The sequence below is a fragment of the Anopheles aquasalis genome, chromosome 2 (assembly GCF_943734665.1).
Source record: "Anopheles aquasalis chromosome 2, idAnoAquaMG_Q_19, whole genome shotgun sequence".
Lineage (NCBI taxonomy): Eukaryota > Metazoa > Arthropoda > Insecta > Diptera > Culicidae > Anopheles > Anopheles aquasalis.
The window spans coordinates 19,985,001-20,008,688 of NC_064877.1; the positions used below are offsets into that span (position 1 = coordinate 19,985,001).

The 23,688-nt window shown below is 51.6% G+C and overlaps 4 protein-coding genes across 6 annotated transcripts in view; 2 read left to right on the plus strand and 2 right to left on the minus strand.

The window, feature by feature from the left end:
- LOC126572679 (fizzy-related protein homolog) overlaps nt 1-17,464 on the plus strand; it is an 18,516-nt gene extending 1,052 nt beyond the window's left edge. Inside the window, exons 1-6 of one of the 2 annotated variants that reach the window (XM_050232188.1) lie at nt 535-663; nt 824-1,533; nt 1,633-2,017; nt 12,854-13,087; nt 13,182-13,316; nt 15,318-17,464. In XM_050232188.1, the coding sequence (XP_050088145.1) occupies nt 1,421-1,533; nt 1,633-2,017; nt 12,854-13,087; nt 13,182-13,316; nt 15,318-16,010 (1,560 nt within the window). In that variant the 5' untranslated portion in view covers nt 535-663; nt 824-1,420 and the 3' untranslated portion in view covers nt 16,011-17,464. Of the gene's footprint in view, nt 1-534; nt 664-823; nt 1,534-1,632; nt 2,018-12,853; nt 13,088-13,181; nt 13,317-15,317 lie in introns of those variants that run through there. The other variant, XM_050232187.1, reaches the window with a different exon arrangement.
- A 62-nt stretch (nt 17,465-17,526) lies between these two features.
- Nucleotides 17,527-19,139, minus strand: LOC126572680 (cytochrome b5). 2 transcript variants are annotated; one of them, XM_050232189.1, is made up of 4 exons: nt 18,795-19,139; nt 18,608-18,696; nt 18,442-18,516; nt 17,527-17,851 (listed from the first exon to the last, which is right to left on the minus strand). In XM_050232189.1, exons 1-4 carry the CDS (start codon nt 18,903-18,905, stop codon nt 17,758-17,760), a joined length of 369 nt encoding a protein of 122 aa, XP_050088146.1. In that variant the 5' UTR covers nt 18,906-19,139; the 3' UTR covers nt 17,527-17,757. The 2 variants fall into 2 exon arrangements, with proteins under 2 accessions (XP_050088146.1, XP_050088147.1); XM_050232190.1 differs by lacking the exon at nt 17,527-17,851 and adding an exon at nt 17,940-18,225.
- Nucleotides 19,140-19,220: 81 nt separating this feature from the next.
- Nucleotides 19,221-21,313, plus strand: LOC126572677 (FK506-binding protein 15). The gene is made up of 3 exons (XM_050232185.1): nt 19,221-19,458; nt 19,525-19,779; nt 19,847-21,313. Exons 1-3 carry the CDS (start codon nt 19,361-19,363, stop codon nt 21,291-21,293), a joined length of 1,800 nt encoding a protein of 599 aa, XP_050088142.1. The 5' UTR covers nt 19,221-19,360; the 3' UTR covers nt 21,294-21,313.
- Nucleotides 21,313-23,096, minus strand: LOC126572678 (zinc finger CCCH-type with G patch domain-containing protein). Its single transcript, XM_050232186.1, has 2 exons — nt 22,986-23,096; nt 21,313-22,908 (listed from the first exon to the last, which is right to left on the minus strand). The coding sequence occupies exons 1-2, from the start codon at nt 23,034-23,036 to the stop codon at nt 21,352-21,354; spliced, it is 1,608 nt and encodes a 535-aa protein (XP_050088143.1). The 5' UTR covers nt 23,037-23,096; the 3' UTR covers nt 21,313-21,351.
- Nucleotides 23,097-23,688: the final 592 nt, after the last annotated feature.

Below are 23,688 nucleotides of genomic sequence, written 5' to 3' on the forward strand. Positions count from 1 at the left end.
AGGACGCGATACCTGCGCCTTGGGCAACAAGCAAGCAAAACAAACAACATAAACAACATATTTTGGAACGAGAACGAAAGATCGCATAGTGGGCATAGAAAGACCTCCTTTTGGGAGAATCTTTCCGTTTGCAAATTAATCTAAATTTGGATTTTTTCGTCTGCTAGACAGTGAAGCCCATTTATTATTTGGATATTTCTCAAATCCTCACCAAAGCTAGAAACAGAGTTAAATCTTTACTTCCAGTCACAGCGCACCCTTGTGTGCGTGGAATAGTTAGAATTAGTTAATTTTCGAGTACGATGGTTAGTTAATTTACCGAAAAACTCCTCAAATAGCAGCATTTTAACTTACTTTTAGTAACTTCCAATTTTACACCTTTCCCTCCTTTCGCTCGTTGATTTTTTATGGATTCTTCATCGCGCCATGTTTAACCACCACTTCATACGTAAACATGTATGTGTGTGCCCATGCAGCAAAAAATATTGTGCTTCGCCGGCGTCGATTTTTTGTGGTTTCAAACGGTCAACGGTCGCAAGCGAAGTAAGATCTCGGTCCGCTGTCTGGTGCGTGCGCTCCCGTGATCCTCCAACAATTCGCACGTTCGAAGACGGATTTCGTGAACGTGTAATTTTTCTTTTATATGGCCGTGGCCGATATTTTGTACGTTTTGTTTTTACACCAAGTGTTGCGGAAGTCAAGCCATCAAGCAATTTTCAACATCCCACGATTCCGTGCGTGTCGTCTGTGAAGCTGTGTTTTCTTACCGGCATTGTTTGTTTTCTTTCGGTTTTGTTGTTACTGTCCACGCACCCAAATTTAGAAGCAGAATCATCTTCCTTCGGCACGGCGGCAGCGGTCTAGATAGGACGATCGATTCCGCGCCGAGCAGGAAAGTGAAGTGAAGTGAAAAACGAGGTGCTGCTCCAGCTGTTGCTGTGATCTCGTCTAAATTCGACGGCCCAAATCGTTCTAAAGTGCATCGAAAATCTGACCGAAACGTGGCCACGGCAAACGCCTCCTACGTTCCAGAGCTAGAGAGATAGAAGGTGTGAAACTGACTTCGTTCGCTGTTGACTCAGCTGGTGGTGGTGAAGAACAAATTGTGCGTGACACTCTCTAGAGAAGAGCTACGTCGGAAACGCGGCGCAAGGAAGACAAGAATTCCCTGAAAATAGAACACACGGACGCGCGTGTGCGGTGTAGGACGACGACGAAGGCGACGAAGACGACCATTGCCATTTGTCTGGTTGCTTGCGTTTGCAAATTGTGGCCAGGCGGCGTGTGTGTGGGTTGGTAAATTTGCGAAAACGGACCGACAGACGGACTGGACCAACGAACCACCCCGACCCGAACTGGACGGCGGATCTCCCACACAGCACACCACCACACCCGGTCCCGGTCGCGACATCAGCTCATCATGTTCAGCCCCAGCTACGAGGCGCGCTACCTAAAGCATCACAGTCCGACCGCACGCAGCCTCTTCCCCGTTGGTGAAACATCGCCCGCATACGATCGCTTCATTCCCTGCCGGTAAGTCCCTGACGCGTCACCTGATCGCAAGTGTCATCACTCCAGATACTTAATCGCGTCTCTTCAAATCTCTCTCTTTCTCCTCTGCCGGGCTTACAGCACCAACAACAACTGGCACACGACCTTCCCTTCGCTCAGCTCCAAATCGAACGAAAACTCCCCACAGTCGGCGAAGAAACAGCGCGATTGTGGCGAAAATGGTCGCGACAGTCTCGCCTACAGCTGTCTGCTGAAGAACGAACTGCTCGGTACCGGGATCGACGATGTGAAGCTGGTGGCGGACGAGAAGATCGGTGGCAACGGTGGCAACGGTAGCGGCGGTGGTAGCAGTGCAGGCGGTGGTGGTGGCGCCGGAAGTTCCAGTACCGGTGGAGGCGGATCCGGTAGCAACGGTGGAAGCGGTGGTGGTGGTGCAGGCGGCGCTGGTCTGCTGTCGAACAGCAACCGGCACGGTCTGTTCAAGTACCAATCGCCAACGAAGCAGGTGCGTCCCATTTGAATCCAGCTTCCCCTATCAAGCCGTTGCCCCAAGCAACGTGTCCCCCGTTTGACCGGTGGATGCCTACGGGGCCGTGTCGTGCCGATCCCTCTATTAGCACTAATTATCGTCATTCCCGGAGCTAGTAGGCCGGGAATGGCTCACGGAGACGAGTTTTGTTCATTCTCGCTATCGTCGTGGTCGCCGTGGTCGCACTGGTAGTCGTTGGACGATAAAAGCTTATCAGTGAGCAATACATACGACGGTCCGAGTGCTGGGATTGCATTGCGTACTGCTGCTGGTGACACAATCATTCACCACGGGGTGCAGTGCCTGCTGATAAGTCACGAGCACCGTCTCGTATCGGCGTGATAAGATACTCAAAAGCGATTATGCCGTGGAGAAGGTACCTGCACAGGCGCTTCGCACACGCCCACTGACGAAATCACGATCATGTCCTACCTGCTGCTACGGGGCCTGCTAGTATGAGTAATGTTCGGTAGAAAACCCCCCAACAGCACGCCGGAACCCTTACTGGTGGTGATAACCCTCCCTCCCTCCGTGTGAGTCAGCGGAAAGAACATACGCTACTCACGATGCGTTGCTAGGCTGCCGGTTGCTGGTGCCACTTGCATTTTCTAGGCCAACTTTTTGAATGGCAACCGCAGCTAATGTAAACAGATAAACACGTTCAGGGCACCGGTGGCCCTAAGCCCCCTGGGCCTCCGGAACTGCCTGGCAGTCAGGCTGGCCCATATTTGCTTCCATATTTATGCAATTCCACGACAACGACGGCGACGGTGATAGTGTCGCCGTGACGAACTGGGTGTGTTCCCATTTCTGGTGTAACATCCCGTCAAGCCGGAACCCACCCCACAAGCCGCAGAAGGCCAGACCACATTGTCTGGCCCCTCCATCGTCTCAATGTCACTCTTCCCACGATGCACTTACTTGTTCTTTGCTTCATCGTGCCCCTCGATCGTGCCGTCTCAGTTGTGGCCCGCTTATTAATAGATCGTGATGGGGAATGCTGTTTTTTTTCTTCCTCAACCCCACCACATGATCGGCCGTATCGAGAGGAGTGCACGCACGGACGCTCTCAGGGGGGGGGAGATCTTCTTTTAATTTATTCCTTCACCACGAGGTCCCGGTGGTCATCCCCGTGGCCCCGTAGTTCACGAGTTAAGACCACCCCAAAGGGTGTACCTCCTTTACCCGCTAGAGCACAAGAGTGCACTGAACCCTAAACCGCGATCGTCGGTTCGCGTGTGCGCACGATCGTCCGTTTTTGGGGCTCGGTCCAAAAACCGATCGTTCGGAAGTAGTAGCGTAGCGTTCCTGCCGATCATACGGCCATTGCAGTGCATGCTTTGCATGTTTAATGTTGTCTCCAAGTAAACAAAATTCGTCGAAAGGAAGGAAGGAAGGAAGGAAGTGGCCTAGAATGGTAGTGGCTGAGTAAGCACTCGACGACTCGTGCGTGGATCACCTTTTATGCGCACTCGGATTATTTAGAATTCATCGTCAGCATCAGCAGCGCACGCTACACGATCAATCCGGTTCCGCTTAAACCCACTGTCCGCTTCGCGACATCGCGTCATGAACTCCTCCCCCGATGATGATCGTTCCGAAGAGAATCGTGAATCTTTCGTCGCACCAGCCAGCCAGTCAGCCAGTCAGCCAGCCGAATGGCCGAGCGGACACACGATGGAACGCGGGCGAACGACCGACCGACCGACCAGCCGAGTGAGCTCGCGGTATCTACACGATCTGACACGATCTTCCACCGGACCCCCCTGTGGGGGAGATCGTTCACACCCTTTTGGCGGCTTGGCTGGCGCACGGTAGCGCATCGTGATTGCTATCGCACGCACTATCAATCGCTACTCATCACCCATGTCACCAATCATCATCATCATCATCATCATCTTTCGATCCACTCATTGTCTTTAGCCGTTGTCACCGCCTGCTGATCGCGCTGTGGTCGAGTAGAGAAGAGGAATAGAGCGCGATCGCGCGCAAAAAAAAATATGCTAAACACTCATTAGCATAAGTTGGGGACACCCGAATCGCACGCACGCATTCGTTGGTCGGTGGTGCACCGTTCAAAGGTGGTGCGTTCAGTCAGCCAGGTGATTGAGATGTGACGGCGAATGCGTGTCAGTCATTAACCTCCGCCGGAATACCGGTCCCTGCCACCGGACCCTCGCCCGGTCAACCACCGGACGGATACGCGGTGCGTGCGTTCCTTGTTTCATTCAACTTCAACTTTCATCTTCCGCTCAAGCGGCCAGACGGCGGGCGGTGCGGTGCGGTACTGCCTAATGGAAAAAGGACTTTAAACGATGGCGAGAAGGAGGAGGACGACGCCACTAGGCTCGGTAATTAACGCAATTATCATACGAATCGCAGATGATCCCGTTTCTCTCCGCCAAAATGTGTGCCAAATGAGAGAGATTTGCGAAATTGGCAAAAAGTCCGGGCCTGGGGAAACTGGGCTGGCCAGAGAGGGATGGGGGACGGTGGTGCGTAAGGCACGCAAGAATGCGCCGCGCCGCGCACCGCACCGCACGCACGACGACAGATAAGAAGGGGCGCTTGGCTTAGGTTCGCTGACCATCGCTGACCGGGGCCGCCGGTCGGTCTGTGGTGGTTTTGGAATTGAATGGTTAAGCATATTTAGCGCACTCCTCTCTCTGTCTCTCTCTCTCTCTCCTTTTTCCTTGTGGCCCAGGAAATGTTCCACCATAAACTATGGGCGAACGGAATTTGGGTGCGTTTTGCGGAGTTTGCAAAAAAAAACCCAACAAAATCCGATCGATCGATCGACCAGGACGCACTTTTGCTCCAGAAATCGAAACCTCATTGACAGCAATTACTATGTAAACGGTTTAGCGCTGCGGAGATTCGATTTCGCAGGAGGCATGAGACCGTCGCCGATGCTCTACTTCGTCCACGTCCACTAATTGCTTGATCGACGACGATCAAGTCCACGGTGCGTTCGTTTCCGTTTTCTTCCTTTGTCCCCCGCCCCTCGGGTGGCCAGCCAGCCAGCCAACCCGAGCAAAAGTGCGTAAAAATTCGCAACAAAACGGGGTGGCAATTAAGAAATCGGCTTTGATCCCCGCCTCTTCCGTCGCACGCCGCGCTACGCACATGATAACGAAACCATCCGGAGAGCCATAGAAAGAGGGGCCAGTGTGTATGGCTTAGTTCCTCTGCTCCTCCTCGCCGCCGGCGACAATTAATTGCTGTATTTGATGTGCGTAAAGCTAAGAGGGTGGATAGCACGCATTAGAAGAGGAAGCATAACTCCGGGGATTTTTTTGTTTTTTTTGTTGGTTTCGTTTGACCACAACCACCGTTGCTCTTGCGCCACGCCAGTGCCACCGGGGGCCAGCGATCCGTTTGCGAAAATAATTCCAAAACTTATCCATTCCATTGCGGCAGGAGGAGGTTCTGTTCTGTTCTGTTCTGTGCTGTGCTGTGCGTGCGAGCACGATAAATATTGGACAAATTGGTTTACTTTCATGCTTTATGCTCCCTGTATGCTACGGAGGAGGGAATTGGTAGAACCTTTTCTATTCGATGGTGTGGTGCGGTAAGGGAAGGCGCGTAAATTTAATATTTTTATTATTAATAGTTTGTTGGTACAGCAGCTAGCAAAACTGTGAAACCGTTAATTGAAAAGACTCCGGACCACACCAGAGGGGAGCCAGAGCAACAGAATGAAGCCATTTTCCGGCCGGCCGGTCGGTTGGTCGACCCGGTGTGGCACAAAAAAGGAAAAGAATGAACCAAGTCTTCAGCCACGCATGGTGGTGGTGGTGGCCGTCGTCTTTCCGTTAAAGTGCGTCGTGCTACTGGCCTTACGCACCGCACGGCACCGGTCACAGCACCACCATCATCATCACCGGGACTTGGCAGATCCATTTTTCATTGGCTTTATTAGTTCCCCCTGATTTGTGGCCATAGTGGCCAGGCCAGTTCAGGCCAGCTCAGGTCAGGCCAGGGTTAACGATTAATTAAGTGCATGTGGAGGATGCACGCACTCACGCACGCACGCACGCACGATGACCGATCGATGCCAGTGAGCCGTGAAGCGTGCCGCCCCTTTTGTCGCCATTAAAGTGTCAAAACGGCACCACAATCCTCCTTCTCTCCGTTCTCTCCGTTGTTGAGTAATGGTTGAGCATCAATTGTCTCAAGGCCTCGAGGCGAGGGCTTCTCCTCTCTAATCACTAATCGTACAATTGGAGCAACAGCGCCAGAAGAAGGACCTAATTATCGCCGCAGCACTCGCCTGAACTGCAACGAGCGATTATGATGTTGTTGGTGGCGGGTCTCTGATAAGAGTCGTCACTTGTCTTGCAGCGGCGCATAGACGACTGGGTCATCACCTTGCTGTCAGCAGAAGCAGCAGCAGCAGCAGAAGCAGCAGCAGCATCCAGACCTAATTCCGAGTGCAAAATGGAGTGCGGCTGCAACAAGGCGCCTCTTGCGTTGCTCATGCTGATAAGGGAACACCGTCGTGCACACCTCGAACAACGTCACGCGCTTGACCGAGAGATGCGATCGTCGCCGCTGCACTCGGACCGCGTGTTGACCTGGCCCCACAGACGATTGGCTCTGCTTCGGATCTTTTTGGCGGCCATTCGTGGTACGGTGGCGCCAGTGATAAGGGATTATTGTTTTGGAAATTTCCTAATTCGCGTTGGGAAATCTGCTCCGGATGTCTAGAGCGTGTGAGAGCGGATTGTGAAATCGGACTCGCTAGAGCTGGCTGGTCTGGATTGAATCATTTTATTGAATGCCCGGTGGTTGTAACACATAAGACTTCTTAGTTGCTGCTGCCGGTGCGAGAACGTTCTAATTTATAGATCGAACCTCTAACCAGTCAGTAGAACGCCCTAAAGCGAAATCCCTTTTTTGGGCGTTAATCTCTGGCGCAACTGGACGCGACGTCCCTTCCGTCGGCGTGTGTTCCGTTTGCTGATTAACTTGAAACACTTTTAATTACTTTATTGACGCCCGCCACAATGTCGTCGGCGCGGCTGTCGGGGTCGTGGCGCAAAGTGCTTCTGTTGAGGAGTTTGAGTCTCCGATGGTGTTGGTCAGTTGGATGGACGCCCAACCAAGCATGTCGGCCACGGGGCGTCTCGTCGTCAAATGAGGGTTTCTCGTTCTCGTTCGATTGTACATTACAGGTCTAAAGTTTGGTCGGAGTCTCTCGGTCTCTTACTCCTTCTCCTTCTCCTTAAAAGACACAAAGTGTTGCGACAGTTTATGACACTCTGCAATGATACCTTTGCAGAAAGATAGAGAGAGAGAGCGAGAGAGGGCTCTCTAGCAGCAGACAGGACCTTCACACAGGTTTTTGGTGGTTGTGGTCGGTTAGTGCTGGCCAATAAATTCGCACGCAAAAGGCGCAACCGTTCGATGGAGACGCACCGCACGCACCACCACCACCCCTTACATGGAAGAGAGAGGATGGAATTTGTGTTGTGGACCGCTTTCACATCCCCCTCGTTGGGTTGAGCGGATCTTCGGAACGCTGGATCGGGATCATAATTCGTGCGTGCGCAACAAATGACCACAAGGTGTTTGCGAGGTGTGTCTCTTTGATAGGTCGACACTTGAACTGTTGGCTGGAAGTTCCAATTAACGGACTGTATTCTAGCACTTTGATCGTCGTAGTGGTGGTGGTGTCTTGATCACCTGCTCCTCCTCCTCCTCCTCCTCGCCGCCGCTGGTTGTGGTTGATCTGTCATAAATTCGTTTCAAAAAGCGCCATGGTGCTGTCGTAAATCATACCGACAACCAATGCCTTCAAACCGAGATTACCACGCGCGCGGGGTCCATAAATTTGGGGAAGGGGCCTACACGAATGAGACGCTGCAATGGTGGTTTTCGGAAATAAAAAAGTTGAGTCGTTTGAGTGGATTTGAGTTCTAGAGGCGGGCGCACGAGAAGGAAAGTAAAAGGATCGAAAGGTTACTGGAGCAAACCGTACAAAGGGTGAACGGTGGTCACTGAGAACACAGAATGATGTTGTTCATAATTCCAGTGGCAAGGTCTGGTTGTGTATACTTTATGCTTCTTGCGATAATCGAGGATCGAGTAGTGGCGCCTAGTAGACGCCACTTTCCGGTTCATAACCCACCGGGAAAGGGTACATTTTTGTGGTTTAATTTGTGGCTACTATCGTCAACCCCACTCCCATTAGAACGACAAGTGACAAACTGAAGTGCGAACCGCCGCTGTGATAAGAATGCCCCGCCGATCCGATGCGGTTTTTGTTTTTGTGATCCGATGTTGTTGGTTCATCGGGCCATCCAGTTCCATCGAACGAGTTGTATGATCCCCTCTGGTGTCCCGTCGTCCTGCTTCCCATGCGTGAGAATTTAAACGGTCAACCGGTTTAACGGTTTCCGTGGTAGAGAGCAGCGACCGAGTTGTTGTTGGTAGAACCACCCCCGGCGCAAGACGACGACGAAGTCGCCGATCGTACAAGAAATAGAACGCACGCGTAAAGGGTGGGCTGTAGGGGGCGGGGGTTTCAATTTACTTTAATTGCTCTAGGATTCTCTGTACCTAGCGCCACAAACTGACGAGGGGGAAAAATGCGAGCTGGAGCTGGGAATTTGTTAAAAAAAAAAGAAAGGTATAAAGAACATTAGCCCCTTTTGAGGAAAGGGGGTAGTGCGTGCGTGCGTGGATTTGGCTGGTGGTTACCTGTCTTCGAACGTACCCCCTTAGCGCCTAGCGGGTGGGTACTGGTCTGTGGGATTTTAACGAAAACGAACTCGTTGAACTTAGTTCAGCGATCACTATTAGTTGTCTAGTTTTTGCTCCCGAATCTATTCCAGAGTTCGTTGGCATTGGCATTCGCTGCTGCTGATCAAGAACGATGAACTAACGATGCACGCACCTCACAAATCCGTTTGTTCTCTTTCTTGACATGCGCCTCGTGAGGTGCGAAAGCCAACGCAAAGTTTCCACTAAATATGCATATGCTGCTGTTTCATTGTTGCAACGGAGGAATGGAAGTGGAAGCGGGAGGCCCCCGGAAACACGCGAAATCCGTGCATACTGCCGTGCACCGTAACTGTTTATGCACAGTTATATAGGTAGCGAGTGAGCGGTTTTCTGCCACTTCACACCCTCTCTCGCTGCACTCGCGAAAGTGCATTGCCTATTGCGCCGGACGGCAAGCCAGCCAGCCGGACGGACAGACGGACGGTCACTTCACGTGCGAGAGCGAATCATAAAAATAAATAGCGCGATAAGTGGTGTGGTGGCCACACCACTGGAACTGCTTCTCTTGATGAGCACGAGAAGAGACCGCCTCTTGATGATGATGATGATGGCCACAAGAATGAGGCCACACCGGCAGCAAATGGATGGAAGGAACCGCTGGTGCAATATGCGCGTCCAGCGTTACACTCTGTTTCACGGCGTTGCATTCGCGAACGCACTGCAGCGGTGGTGTGTACGATCCATATATGTACTTCTGGGGCGGCAAAGTACGACAACAAGTTCTCTTCAATACCGTGAACACTCGTGGCCGCATGAGTTCAAAAACCTCGCCCCATTGACGGACAGACACATGACCGCGAGCTGCGACAAAAGTTGCCAGCAGCGTTTGAAGCTGATAATAAAATTTGCATTCAGCGCGCAATAAATTAAGCGAGATAAGCACACTCACACGCGGTGCGCCCGTTGCACTTTGGTTTGCTGCAGCATTGGCTTTTGGGGTGCATTGATTGCTTGCTCGGTAAATAAGAATTTCCGCATTGCTTTAAGATACTCCCGCCCGGGGGCTCTGGGGCGACGATTGTTAATTCTTAACTCACCGTAGCTTTCTCTCTCTCTCTCTCGCTCTCTGGCACGCTATCAGTAGCAGTGGTCAATCGACTGTTTGTGCGATGCGACAGGATCTCCAGGGCCATATTGAGCCAAGATTGACCCCAAAAAAATGTAATGACCCGCCGGGATTGGAGTACTTCCGCGGGCGGGCGAGCGGGCGGTGCTAGTGTGCTGACCTCATCGCCGTTTCACGGAGTCACACGGCACGAATTTCATTTAGCGCCACGATGCGACGATTTTATTGTCCAAAATACCGGGGCGACCAAACTGTGGCCGCATTAAGGTGGGTGGAGATCGCGATCGCGAGGTGAAAAGAAAGCCATAAGAAGAAGTGCCAAGAACAGACAGACGGCGAGGACCGATCGAGAACAGACTGAGATGTCCACCGATTCAGGAGACATTCCCTGGCTCTGGGTAATTTATTCGCTAATTTCAGACAACTGCAGAGCCGAGCGAGCGCTCTCTTCTGCTGCTACGGACAAATCTATTCAGCACATTGCACTTTTGCGGAGGAACCCCAAAGTACTGGCGTCTTGTCCTGTGTCCGCGAGCGCATTGGAATGGCTTCGTTGACGGCTGCTGCTGCTGCTTTGCATTCCATGCATTGAAGGCTCATTAGGGCGAAGGCGCACGCGCTGGCCACGCTGTCGTCCGTCTAGTTTTGCTGCTACACGTTTTCGGTTAATAGAGGTGGACATTACGTGCGCACCGGAGATAGCAACAATGTCGCGCTGGCGTCGATGGCTTTTCGGTTTTTGGAGCAATTTTGCTGACGAACCAATTTCTCCCTTCCTTTGGTTTCTTCAATTGATGATTGCTAGCGCAAATTTGAGCTGCCACGGCGGCAAGCGACACACGAACTGCATATGCAGCTCAACACAAATCAACAGCTCGGTTGGTTGGTTCGCTGATGGACTGGAGAATGGTCCCCGGGGTGTCTGCTTGCTTGTTGTTGTGTCCGTTGTAGTTGGTTGTTATTCTGCAAAGTCGCATAACACTCGTTCCAAATGTTAATGATGTTGAAGAATGTAACCAACATAGCAACTCTGGTCACTGACCGACTCTGAATAATGCAATCGCGACCGCGCCTTTGTCGCGATCACTCTCTGCTGACGATCATCATTGATGGTTGCGCCACGTCAAAAAAGGGACGACTAGAACCTAGCACCTGTCGTCCAGTCCATTCTTTCCGGTTGCAACGATCGAATTTCATGCTACCGTGGCACCGATTGCGACATATGATGCCTTAATACTCTCACCACACGTACGCCACACCACGCCAGGATGAGGTCATAGAACCGCGCTCATCATCCTCGTCTGCTCGGCCAGTTCTGGGAAGAATTTGTACACAAACGTGTTCAGTCATCGAGGCGAGAACTGGATTTTCCCAAGAATCACTACAACTGGATCTGTTGGACGTGCATAGCCTCTGGAACTCGTACAAATCTCGGTTGTTGGCACCAGCCGGCCGGCGGCTCGGGTGGAGTTAGGATTGGTCATGGTCCACCAACGATGAGCGATCCAACGAATGCGAGTGATGTCAATCATGATGATGATGCGTGTAGTGAATGAATGGAAATTGATGAGATTTTAAACGGACGGAAAGGGTGATACGTCCTATTACTCCCCCAAAATGTTGCGCTCAGTTAGATGCCCGGATAGATGGCATCGATTTTTGTGCAGACTATGCGTGAGGTTGCATTGCGTGGTGCACTTGCCCAGCAAGCGATCCTCACCCGCGGCCGCCGCCACGCTTTCATTAAAATCAAATTCTAATGCCACGCTCAACAACCACCACCACCACATCATTGGCTCAATAATCAGATCGTTCCATCTAGTTTATGAGCATACATAGGCGATTGGAGTGGCGCGCTGTCGTGGCACAGTTGGTGGCCAATTTGAGCGGCATTTATAGTTTCCTCCAGAGCACGACCCACGACCGACCACAGATGTAGGAAGATACACATCCTGCCTGCCTGCAGCGCACGCCTTCTAATGGCTGCCAGTAATCGTTTGTTTTTATCGTGGCCCCTCTCTTGGTGAGATATATTTGCTGCTGGGCACATTCCACTGATGCGCCCACTGATGGTTGTTGCATCGTTCGAGTTATTAATTTTTAACGAGGAATTGCATTAACCTGGCACATTGGCCCGGGAAGGTGGTTTGGTGGCCGGAACCAGACCGAGTTTCTAATGATATGACAATGGAATGGAATGTCAGTCCCCTAAACGCCGCACGGCGGCCCCTGTGTCTGTCTGTCTGTCTGTCTGCTGATGCCCTCAATTAGACCAAAGGAAGCAACGGTAGACTCGTAAATCTCCCATTCAATGACAAATGTGATGAGCTTGCGCGGCCAGCAACTTGGTGTGGGGTGTGGTGTGTGCTGGTCTGCACTCTGGTGCATTTGCATACCGGAGCTCCATCTGCCTGCGAGACGGGTGCTGCGGGTTATTGGAATAACAAACATCATCTCCACAACAACAGCAGCGCCCCTCTCTCTCTCTCGCTCTCTATCGGGGTGCGGCGCTTAACCCCCGGCTTCTCGTGGAACCATAGGTTATCAGCTTAGGTCGCCATAAATAAAGAGTGAACTTTGCGCCAGGCGCGCATGCAATATGCGCAAACCAATTGCAACATTATGCACACGAGCAGCAGCAGTAACAGTAGCGATGGTTGTTGCGTCGTATACGGTGGCCAGGTTCGGCCGGAATTGCATTAAATGAATTTATACTGCACCCGATGGGCAGTGGAACCAACCCAGTTTTCGCCAATGGTGATCTTCGCTTTTGTGTGTCCAGCTACGAGCGAGCGGAGTTGATTGGACTTTACCTATAAAATGATTGACCAAATGTCCCACTACATTGTGATTTCATTCCGCGGGGCGATCCTCTTATCAATTCTCTTAAATTTGGTGCTCTACAGAAGTTTACTAATCCAATTATCTCCCTATTGTGGTCTTCTCTTCTTCCGTAGGATTTTAATGAACAGTGTCCCTACTCGCTGTCGCCCGTCAGCATCAAGAGCCAGAAGCTTCTCCGGTCACCCCGGAAAGCGACCCGCAAAATCTCGAAGATCCCGTTCAAGGTGCTGGACGCACCGGAACTGCAGGACGACTTCTATCTGAACCTAGTCGACTGGTCCGCCCAGAATGTGCTGGCGGTCGGTCTCGGGAGTTGCGTCTACCTCTGGAGCGCTTGCACAAGCCAGGTAAGTCCGGAACTACTCGACTGTGGACTCCAGATTGACCCCAAATTACCGAAAACTCATGTTCCGACTTGCTTCCTTCCTTCTCCCGGTACAGGTAACCCGGTTATGTGATCTGAGCTCCGATTCCAATACGATCACCTCGGTTTCGTGGAGCGAACGGGGGCACCAGCTGGCAGTCGGTACGCAGCATGGCTACGTCACAGTCTGGGATGTCGCCGCTAGCAAACAGGTGAGGCACAACAGTTGAACAAGAAGTTGGAAAAGTAGTTGGCAAACACAATTAGGACATCGCCAAAGAGAGGTGCCTTCCAGGAGGGGTTACCAGGGTTTCCTGCGACCAAGATTCGGTGGGAAGCTTGGGAAGATGTCCTCTTGCTCTCTCGGAGGCAGCTCAAGTGCAGCAGCAGCAGCCGATCGTCAAACCGTGCCGGCGGCGGGAACAACCTTTAATCGATCTTTATTTGTCCAACTACTTTACTTGATCGACGAAGCACTGCTGCTGCTGCTGGTGGTGGTCACTAGTTGACGAAGAGATGCTGCTCTCGACAATGAGCTCTTCTGCCTCTCTTTGCCTCGTCGTGTGTGCACATTCTTCGAGGGGACATTTTTTGCTTCACAATTCCTCTGATCCCCGATCGATGGACCTCTTCCTCGGTATCTTCTCTCTGTCTCTCTATTGCGCCCTCTCTGTGTGTACCGAGAGTAAACAGAGTCACAAGTCACAATATTTATTGCACTTTACTGTTGCATGCCGTGAATGGCGTTTACATTCGTGGTGGAATCCAGTTTTGTCGAACCTTCCCCAATCTCCTCCCAGCCACCGGCCCCTTGGCCAAAGGGAGATCACGGCGTTTTTTTTTCTTTGTTTTTCATCATCTGAAACACGTTCCTTCCCTCCCGTAGTGTGTGATTCAGCGCCACGATAAAGTGCCTTTCTTTGCTTAACCGACGTGTTAATCACACGCCGCACGTGTTCGTTCATGTTGCCATCACACGTCGTCGTCGTCGTCGTCGACGTCGCCATTCTAAGATAATGGTTCTTTTTTGTGCAAAAAAGCAGCCGGAGAGAGGTCCTCTAAACCGATCACTAAACAACGCGGTGACGGACGTATATGCGAATGGTGAATGGGAAGGGGAATAGCTTGTAGGAGGAAACTGTGTCACACTCTCTTAGAGGACAGTTCTCTTCTTTCTTCCGCAAAGTGGCGAAAAACTAGCAACAGGCAACATTTGGTCAAGAAATTAACCGCAACCCCCGCCCGTCCCACTACCCAGTTATGTGTCACAATCTTCCCACTTTAGTGCCCGGCCAAACCAGGCAAGGATGGCGAGGTGGGGAGTATGCCAATATAAATTCGCACTCTGGACTACTCAACCCACACGCCGCAGCGGGGCCGACCAGCAAGGGTAGGAAGCCAACCAACTTGCCACCGATTGTGATGCCGGCCAGCACTATGAAGGAGAAGCCGGAAGATTTGTCTGTCTGTCTGTCAACCCAATCCTAGAGAACTTGCCCACCGTTAGAGCGTCGGAGTGCGAATGGATTGCGAATTTCTCTCACTCGCAACACTTTCTGCAAACTTTGCGCTCCGGCTCTGGGTCAACGAAACATATCCGGGATGCGCGTGAAATTCGCAATATTGCGCGTTTGCGGATCCATCGATCGATCGAGCGAGCGAACTCCTCCCATTGCCGGTAGCGAAGAGAGTAAATAGAAAATGAAACGGAATCTAGCTTACGCACTGTCGCCCCCCCTAAGGGGTGCGTGCTTGCGTGCGTTTAGAGGACGAGGCTAGAAAGTGGCAAAAACCGATATTGGCAAACATTGCAAAAACGGTTTCGGTGGCCTCGTGGAGGCGGGAAGAACGTGCGTCTTACGCACGCATGATCGTACGCATGATCGCGTCATCGCGTGACATGAATGTAATGCGAGCCGCTGGAAGTGGTCGCTAGCATTATTCGCTGAGGATTTGCTTTTCTCCTGCCCCAGAAGTGCGCAAAAAAAGTCCCGCCAGTGTGTAAGCCCTAGTGCTTGTGTCCTGGTTTCGATTTTGCATAAAAAAAAAATCTAGCCACTGGGGGGGGGGCGTGCCGCTATCTCGCTTACTGAGGGGGGAGGATATGGCGTGATAAACGGGGGAATTTTTGAAGCTGTAATATAGGGCGCTAGGCTGATCCTCTGTTCACGGTATGCGCTAACTTTCAATTTCTTTCTGTCTTCCATTTGTAGGTCAACAAGCTGCAGGGACACTCGGCCCGTGTCGGTGCCCTCGCCTGGAACGGGGACGTTCTATCGAGCGGGTCTCGAGATCGCCTAATTCTGCAGCGTGACACCCGGACACCGGGCCAGGTGCCCGAGCGGCGGCTCGTCGGCCACCGGCAGGAGGTGTGCGGGCTCAAGTGGTCCCCGGACAACCAGTACCTGGCGAGCGGTGGCAACGATAACCGGCTGTACGTGTGGAACCAACACTCGGCCTCACCGGTGCACTCCTACTCGGAACATATGGCCGCCGTAAAGGCGATCGCCTGGTCACCACATCATCACGGACTGCTGGCGAGTGGCGGTGGTACGGCCGATCGTTGTATCCGCTTCTGGAACACGCTCACCGGCCAGCCGATGCAGTGCGTCGATACCGGATCGCAGGTGTGCAATCTGGCCTGGTCGAAGCACTCGTCCGAGCTCGTCTCAACGCACGGTTACTCGCAGAACCAGATCCTCGTGTGGAAGTACCCCTCGCTGACACAGGTGGCCAAGCTGACGGGGCACTCGTACCGGGTGCTCTATCTGGCCCTCAGCCCCGACGGTGAAGCCATCGTTACCGGAGCCGGTGATGAAACGTTACGCTTCTGGAACGTGTTTAGCAAGGCGCGATCACAGAAGGAAAACAAAAGTGTCCTCAATCTGTTTACCAACATTCGGTAAATTGCGGAGGACAACCACCACCATCTGTGGCAGACTACGATTTGCAACAAGAACAAGCAGCCAGCCCCGGGCCACGCAGAGGGGCAGAACGCTCGAGGGAGTGATCGTTTTGTGCCGGGTGGTCGCTTGTTTATGAGGAATTTGTTTTTTTTTATTTTAGTTTATTTTTTATTTTCCCCCACTCCTTTTTGGCCAAGAGAAAGCCAGCTCCACTTTGATGTAGATGCGCTGGTAATCTATTTATTTATACATATAGCACCTAGCCTATCGATACGTGTTTCGTTATTTGCTTTACTTTCTTTAAGTTAGTTCTTCCTAGTTTGATAGTGTTTCAAAATTTACCGCACTTTATAAGTGGTACAGCGAGACGGTGAGAGAGAAAAGGAGGTAGAGAAACAGCAGCAGCAGCACAGAAAACGCCAAGTGAATGGTGCGCCATGGGGACCGGTTCCGCAAGCATCTTCCTTTTGTTGATCGTAATCATAATTCACATCAGAATCATTTTGTACAAAAAAAATATCGTAGAACCGTGTCCCCGGTGCGTACCATTCGGTGAACGGCACAACATACAACCTGTGGGTGTGTTGTGTCTTCTGTGGTGTTTGCTGATTTGTGCATTTTAACGGATAAGTAGAGAAGCCAGCACACTGCCCTTACATTTGTTGGAGGTTTCATGAGAATTCTAGATAGAGCGAGAATAAAGCAGTGAGAGCGAATGAATTTCTGTATAAACGAAGTAAAAAAGCAAATGCCGGTTCCGTGCGCTTGGTTATCTGTCCGCGCGTGATAAAATATCGACCAAGAGAAGATGTGTGAAGTGAAGAAGTAGTTCCGTGTTCAAAATTGATTTATCCGGAACGATTGAAACGGAGTTTCGTTCCTACTTATCTTTCCCCATCCTTTTTTGGCGCAGGTTTTTCGTCAGAATTGGAACCAATCCAATCCGATCCGATCGAACGATGGAATCTCCGATGAAAGGATGGCTACCTGTCTCAGATGAAGCTAGCTTTTCATATGATATTCCGCAGGATCGCAGAGGAGATGGCGGTGAAGGGATATGATGAGTGTTGTCCCCCTAGTGCTCGTTATTAGTATGCTTACGTATCGTGATGATCATGATGTGTTCTTATTGTAGTCAGAATGAATGTCTGTATGGTGCGATTGGTATGTTAATTGTAAGAAGATTCTTTAGCTTGCGTGTGTCCTGCTGCTGCTGTGTACGTCAGAGTGATTGAGTTCATGTGCGTGTCTCATTGTGTTTTTGTGCGTGTTAAATTAGTGCACGTGTTGGAGTTGCATATAAATGCAAATAGCCACAGCAAGCGTCGCATGCTGTAAGAGAATCAAGCCTCTAGCTCCTAGTTAGTTAAGTATACCCGGGGGGAGAGGAACAAGGAATTAGGTAGGAGTCGCCGAACGGGTCGAAGAATAAAACGAATTGCTAATGAAACCAGAACAAATGGTGTGCCGTGTACTCCGAACTGTATGAAGAAAGAAATCTGAGAAACTCTGCAAATGCTACATAGACTAATATTTCATTTATTGTTCTCGAAAGCGACGATACCCGAACCGACCGCAAAGCCTACTCTTCTGCCGCTGCTGCTCTTACTCTTCTGAACACTAAAAACGTATTTCAAAACCAACTTCTACGACCAACAGCAGCAGTAGCGTAGAATACTGTGGGGACCCATGTCCTTTTCTTATTCTTGGTGTGTTCCTTGGTGGAGCTCTTGGTGGTGACCACCGTTTACTTCTTGTTCGCCTTAAAGATCATCGCCAGGCCAACACCGATGGCCGCTGCCGAACCAGCAATTAACGCCAATCTCTTATCGATCGTGAGACTGTTGGAAAGAAAAGGACGAAACGAGTGGAATGAATCGATCAGTTGCGGAATACGAATAAAACAAACACGCGACAAGCGGAAGTAGGAAAAAACCCGTAACAAAAGATTTATTCGATTTCAATAGAGATAGGGAGAAAAAACAAATTCTTACAAGGGAGAGAGTCGTAAGTGGAACTGTATAACCGATAGTTAATGGTAGGAATTTGAGCTAACAGCACCCCGCACCAAGCCCGTTGGTGTGCCAGATTAAAGTAAAAGTGTCAAGGCCTCTGGGGCCCATTGAATCGCGGGTTTGGTTAACCGAAAAACTTCGTCTTCAGCGATCCCAACCAGGACCCCGAGGAACCTTTGGCAGTCGAGGAGGAATCGGAGCTACAGGAGTGCAAAAAAGAAAAAAGAAGGAAAATGAGGAATAAAATAATAAAACCAGGGGCTCGTCCACACAACAGACAACCTTGTCCGCAACCACAGCCAAAAAGGAAACAAAGACCATTTGGCGAGCACGCTAGTAAAGGGGTTTCTCTTTCTTTAATCAGGCCGCTCTTGCACCACCAACGAGACGTCGCGTGGGCGCCCTTGTTTACTCACCTGCTGGCCACTTTCGTTTTCTTTTTCCGATCCGCTTCGGCGAGCTCACCGATCAAGTATTGCTTCATCTGTTCTCTGGAAGTAACGAAGATCCGGAACGATTAGCGTCCGTGCTAATGGATTGCGGGTTCTGGCGCCAAAGCACCACCCCAAGGGTTGTACCTACTTGGCATCGCTGCTGTGGCCAACGTCATCAAACTCTGTCGTAGCTTCCTTTCCGGCATATTCGATCAGCACCTCCTCGCCACCGGGATGCTACAAGAGGGGAGGGGGTGATAGGAGATAACACGGAGATGACACCATGAGGGTTCGCCATCGCCCTCAGCGATAAGCCGCACCATTTGAATACGTACCTCGTGGAGAAACTTGGTCACATCGTACACTTTATCGTGGATGACCATCCACACATCGGTGGGCTTATTGTGTTGGCCAACCTCGGCCAGCGTATACTGCTTCTGAGCCATATCGTTAATCGGGGGGTTTGTCTCGTGAGGTGGCACTAACTGCGAGCGGTGAGAATGATTTGTCCGGAACGAGCACACGGGCAGGAATGACTCGGTATGACGCTTTTTCCCTAGTGGTTTGTTTTTTTTTTGTTGTATCACAGACTTTGATTACTCATGGTCAGTCGGGGAAGAGGGAGAATTTTAAAGTGATCGGATTCGCGACTCTCCGTTAAGAACCACTAGAAGTAAACAAAGGGGTGGGGGGAACGAGATCAAGGTGGGCAGGTTAAGGCGCTGCCACACTGGTTGCGGTACGTGCGGCAAATCAGATTTTGAGAATGAATCGAGCAGATTTCGAGCAGAGCCTTAACTTGAAGATAGAATGCTTGCAAGCATAGCAAAACAAACCCCTGTTTGCGCTGACCACCGAATTTTGCCGGCCCAGAATTGAAACCTGTGATAAACTCCTCAAAATGTTCGACGATGGTTCCGTCGGACCGATTTCCGGTGGTCGAGAATCCGGCGATGAGGATGATTTCTTTAAGCCATCGTCCGCCGGATCAGGTGGCAAGTAAGTTGTATGAATCATCTTGGGGTTTCGTCTTCGTAATTTTCTTTCCTGGTCCTTCCCTCGTAGATCCTCGTTGGCCAAAATATTTGGCCTCACATCCAGCAAAGGGGCAAGTGTTCCGGACCGAAAGAAGCCCGTGACTGCAGAAGCTCCAAAATCGATCCAAGTTTCGGATCGATACGGTCCCTCGAACTTCCGGTACATTCCTTCCTCGGAACCGGAATCGGAGGAGAATGAACAACGGGCCGCCGGAGAGTCAAACAGTAAGCCCCCATTGGAGTGGGTCATCGTGCGAGCGAGCATCGTGTCTGCCTATAAACTGTGAGTTGGAAGGACATTGGTCACCAGAAGGTTGTGTACAGGGTGTATGGACGATCCTTTCTTTCAGCGTCGACAACGATAACAAGTTCCTAGGCAAAGTAGGCCTGGTATTGCTCAAGTCTTCCACCGCTCATCGCCTACTGCTCTATCGCACCAAATCGGATGTTCTGTGTGCGGCCACGCTAACCCGTGAGACGAAACTGCACCTCAAGCAGGACTATCTCCAGTTCCGTGCCGATGAATCGAACGAGTTTTGGAGCATTCTGTTCGAAAGTGAATCGGACCGCGGAGTGATGCTGCCGCTCATCGAGGGTTGCTGTACGATCGAGCGTGAACCACTAGTAGAAGAACCCGCCTCTGAACCGGAAAAGGAACCGCAAGAATCAGTAGAGGTGGTCAACAACAACAGCAGCAACAGCAACAGTCGCAAAATACAGCTCGTTGCCCGGATGGCACGTATGGGCCAAGCGATCCCGCTACCTCCGGAAAAGCAGCGCTTGGCCGGAACCGATGTGCCACCGATTCCTTCGTCACCCCCGGCACGCGCCGGTGGTTCGGATTCATCGGATGATACGTCCGATTCGAAGATTGAAATCATTCCATCCCGTGCCATTCCCATAGCCGCACGCCGTCCCAACGTGACGCACACACTAAGCATGCAGATGGTACCACTTGCGGGAATGATGAGCTCTGCCGGCGGTGGCAGCGTCGGTGGCCACTCTGCGAGCAATACCGATGTGAATCTGAACCTGATCATGAGCGAAACACGCATGCAAAACACGGAGGTCCGCATGAACTTGACGAAGCTGGAATCGAAACTCGATCGTGTGCTCGATCGTATCGATCTGCTAAGCGTACACGGGGATCGGGGTACGAGCGGTGCACTGGATAAAGATGCGGAGCTCCTACAGCTCGAAGAGAAAGTTCTCGATTTAAAGCGAGAAAACCATTCACTCCGAGCCAAGCTGCATGCCGAACAGAAGGTGGCCGAAGAAAGGCGCTCCCTGCACGCACAGCTCGTAGAGAAGGTCCGTTCTTTGACGGAAAATGAAGAAACGTTGCGAGAGGAGATTGCTGAGTTGAAGGTGAAGATCGAAGCTGGCAGTACGGACCGGGAAGTGGAGAAAGAAAGGCACCACGAGCTGGAGACAGAGCTATCCACTGTGCGGCAGAGCGTGGAACGTAAGACCAAAGAGTTGGAGCAAACATTGCGTGAGCTGGAGGAGCACCGAAAGAAGGAAAATCAGCTACAGTTGGAGCTTGTAGAGCAACGCAATCGTTCACTGGAGGCCACAGCCCAGGTCGAGCAGCTGCAACGGGAACTGCAGAGCTGGAAGGATAAGGCCGAGGACGAGAAAGCGCCTCATCCATCGACCGGATCACTCGTGAAGGACATCATGAACAATTGCTATCAGCAGCTGTGCGAACAGATCGCCGATCCACACATCCTTCGGATGATCGCTTCCACGATCAAGCGTGAAACGAAGGCGGTCCTAGAGCGTGAAACGAAATAAAAACCCCGTTCCCTTTCAGAGTTTGTGCGTTCTTTATTGCTAAGCCGCTAAGTCGTGTCTAAAATACTGTCATTTTGCGCTTATCATTGCGCAGCTGCTGCTCCTTGGAGATGGTACCTTCCGTGGCCTGTAACCGGGCAATGTCGGCTCGCTTGGCCGCCAGCTGTCGCTGCAAACTATCGCCGGCCGGGGTGCCCGGTTTGTGGCGCGTTAAAGCAATCTTTAACCGCTCGACTTCGGCCTCCACCCGGCGGATTTCCTCCGACAGTTTGAGGCTTGCAATGTTGAGGTTTTTGGAGGAATGCTCCTTTAGATCGCGGCTACCAAGCGCGAGCGGTGACCGATGCTGTGCGGCATCACCACCACCCTTTGAGCTTTGACCACCTGAGCTGAGCACTTTATCATTGATGAAGCTGAACACATCCTTCCGTTTGGCGGCGGCCTCCTGTTGCCGTGCGTAGTCTCGGGCATCACGCTTCTCCTGCTGCCGGCGTAACTGTACCAACTTCTTCTCGACACTGAACAGATCACGATCACCGTTCGCTTGCTCGCGCAGCTCCATACAGTAGTCCAGGGAGCGTCCCTGGGGCAGTACCTGGGCGCTCACCGGTAGAACGATTCCTTCACCCTCACGGCCCAGTCCCGTTCCGACGACGTAGCCCATCTTTTGCATGATCTTCGAGCCGATCCCGCGCGTATGCTCTTCCCATTCACCCAACCGACGATCCGGCGCAGGTTGAAAGAGACTCTTTTCCACCAACTGGGCTCTCCGGATGGCATCAGCATCGTTGTCGTTATTCTCGTCATCGTCGTCGTCGTCGTCGTCGTCGTCTTCTTCTTCTTCGTCTTCCTCAACATCCTCTAATGTGTCATCGAGTGGCAATAGATCCTCGAACGGTATTCCCTCGACCTCTTGTCGTTTGCCTTCTTCCAGCACCAGCTTACAAGTCCGATGCTCGTAGTCCACCGATCGGACCGTACCCTTGCACCAGAGGCGGGTGTGCGCTTGTTTGACCAGGGCCCGGCTACCGGGTCGCTGTAGCTGCTCGAACTTTGGCTCACGGTAATCACGCAGCTCATCCAATCGGACCGTTTCACCGTGCGAATAATGGCACCGATCGTCCGGGAAACGACACTCGCCCTCGAGAAAGTACGCACACGGCACCATCTCTCGGTGGGTCGGATTGGTGAACAGTACTTTGGCCGTGGCCTCGGCCAGCTCGCTCGTATCCAGGCTGCATACCATCGCATTATGGTACACCCTGGAGCCCCAAGTATGCACGTGCGGTGCCGAGCACTTACTACCGATCAACCCTTCCAGATCGAGCTCCTCTGCTTCCGGTTCCGGTTTTGTTGCCGGTTCATTATTCGATGCTTGTGCCTCATGTTCATCATTCTTCGGTACGGTATCGAGTTGTTTGATTTCGTTCATAAAGAGAGCAAACTCATCATCGATAGTGTCACCGGCTTTCGGTTCGGCCTCTCCTGCCGTGGAATGGTCGAGCGTTTCTTGCGTAAGGTTTAGCAGTTCCGTTAGATCATCTTTTAGCTTCTCTAGTTCCGTTCGTTCACCGGCATTCGTCGTCAGTTGGAGTGCCTGGTTGATTTGTGTGAGCTGCGAAAGAGGAGCACCCGTTCTTAGTTGCCCATCCGGCTGTGATCAAAACAACCCACCGCCGGTAAAATGCTTACCTGCGTTTTGTACTGGTGTATCGATTCGTTTAGTTCTTCCGCCGAGCTCATGGCCAATTTCGTCGCTTGGAACCCAGCAGAGTACAGCACAGCAGAAAATAAAATATTTGTTTGGCCTTCTTCGGCTGTCAAAGTTTGTTTTCTCGGTTTGCTGACAGTTGCTGCCCGGAAACCCCGGATATGCAGTTGCCTTTCAACCGGAAGTCGCATTTTCTTAGAATGGTCCGAAGAATGCAGGAGAATTGAATACGAAACATCTAGCGCCCATTCGGGGTGGTGAAGCACAGCAACAGGTAAGGTGTCCAACGGCGGTTTAACCCTCCCTGCTACCATCACCCCGGAGAACGATGAGTGCGACGCGTTGTCCGTTTGCCGTTGGCCTCTAGAGAGTACGGCATAGCGGCTGAGAGAACCATTCCGTGCTACCTCCATCATCAGGAGGTAGGATTCCGTATACCTATCGGTCGAGGTGGTCCAGGCCGTTAAAACGATTCCCAAAGGAACGATCCTTCATCGCCAGACCTTAGGGTAACCTTTTCTGGCCAGTTCCAGGACAGTTGGACGTTTCAGCAAGCAAGTAACCCAACAGTTAGGAAAACACCTGAGAGGACAAGTTCGGCTACGATTCGCAGTACTATGACGTACCCCACATCAAGGGGGACCGATTCACCGTTACATCAACAGTAGCCCCCTGCTGTCGCTG

Bases quoted from the DNA above. Each gene is read 5' to 3' on its own strand.
- LOC126572680 (XM_050232189.1), bottom strand. From the start codon at position 18,905: ATGGCTCAGAAGCAGTATACGCTGGCCGAGGTTGGCCAACACAATAAG. The intron at 18,697-18,794 runs GTACGTATTCAA...CCCCTCTTGTAG, and splicing joins TGACCAAGTTTCTCCACGAG to CATCCCGGTGGCGAGGAGGT. The intron at 18,517-18,607 runs GTAGGTACAACC...CGTTACTTCCAG, and splicing joins GGCCACAGCAGCGATGCCAA to AGAACAGATGAAGCAATACT.
- LOC126572677 (XM_050232185.1), top strand. From the start codon at position 19,361: ATGTTCGACGATGGTTCCGTCGGACCGATTTCCGGTGGTCGAGAATCC. The intron at 19,459-19,524 runs GTAAGTTGTATG...CTTCCCTCGTAG, and splicing joins TCCGCCGGATCAGGTGGCAA to ATCCTCGTTGGCCAAAATAT. The intron at 19,780-19,846 runs GTGAGTTGGAAG...CCTTTCTTTCAG, and splicing joins ATCGTGTCTGCCTATAAACT to CGTCGACAACGATAACAAGT.
- LOC126572678 (XM_050232186.1), bottom strand. From the start codon at position 23,036: ATGAGCTCGGCGGAAGAACTAAACGAATCGATACACCAGTACAAAACG. The intron at 22,909-22,985 runs GTAAGCATTTTA...CCTCTTTCGCAG, and splicing joins TACACCAGTACAAAACGCAG to CTCACACAAATCAACCAGGC.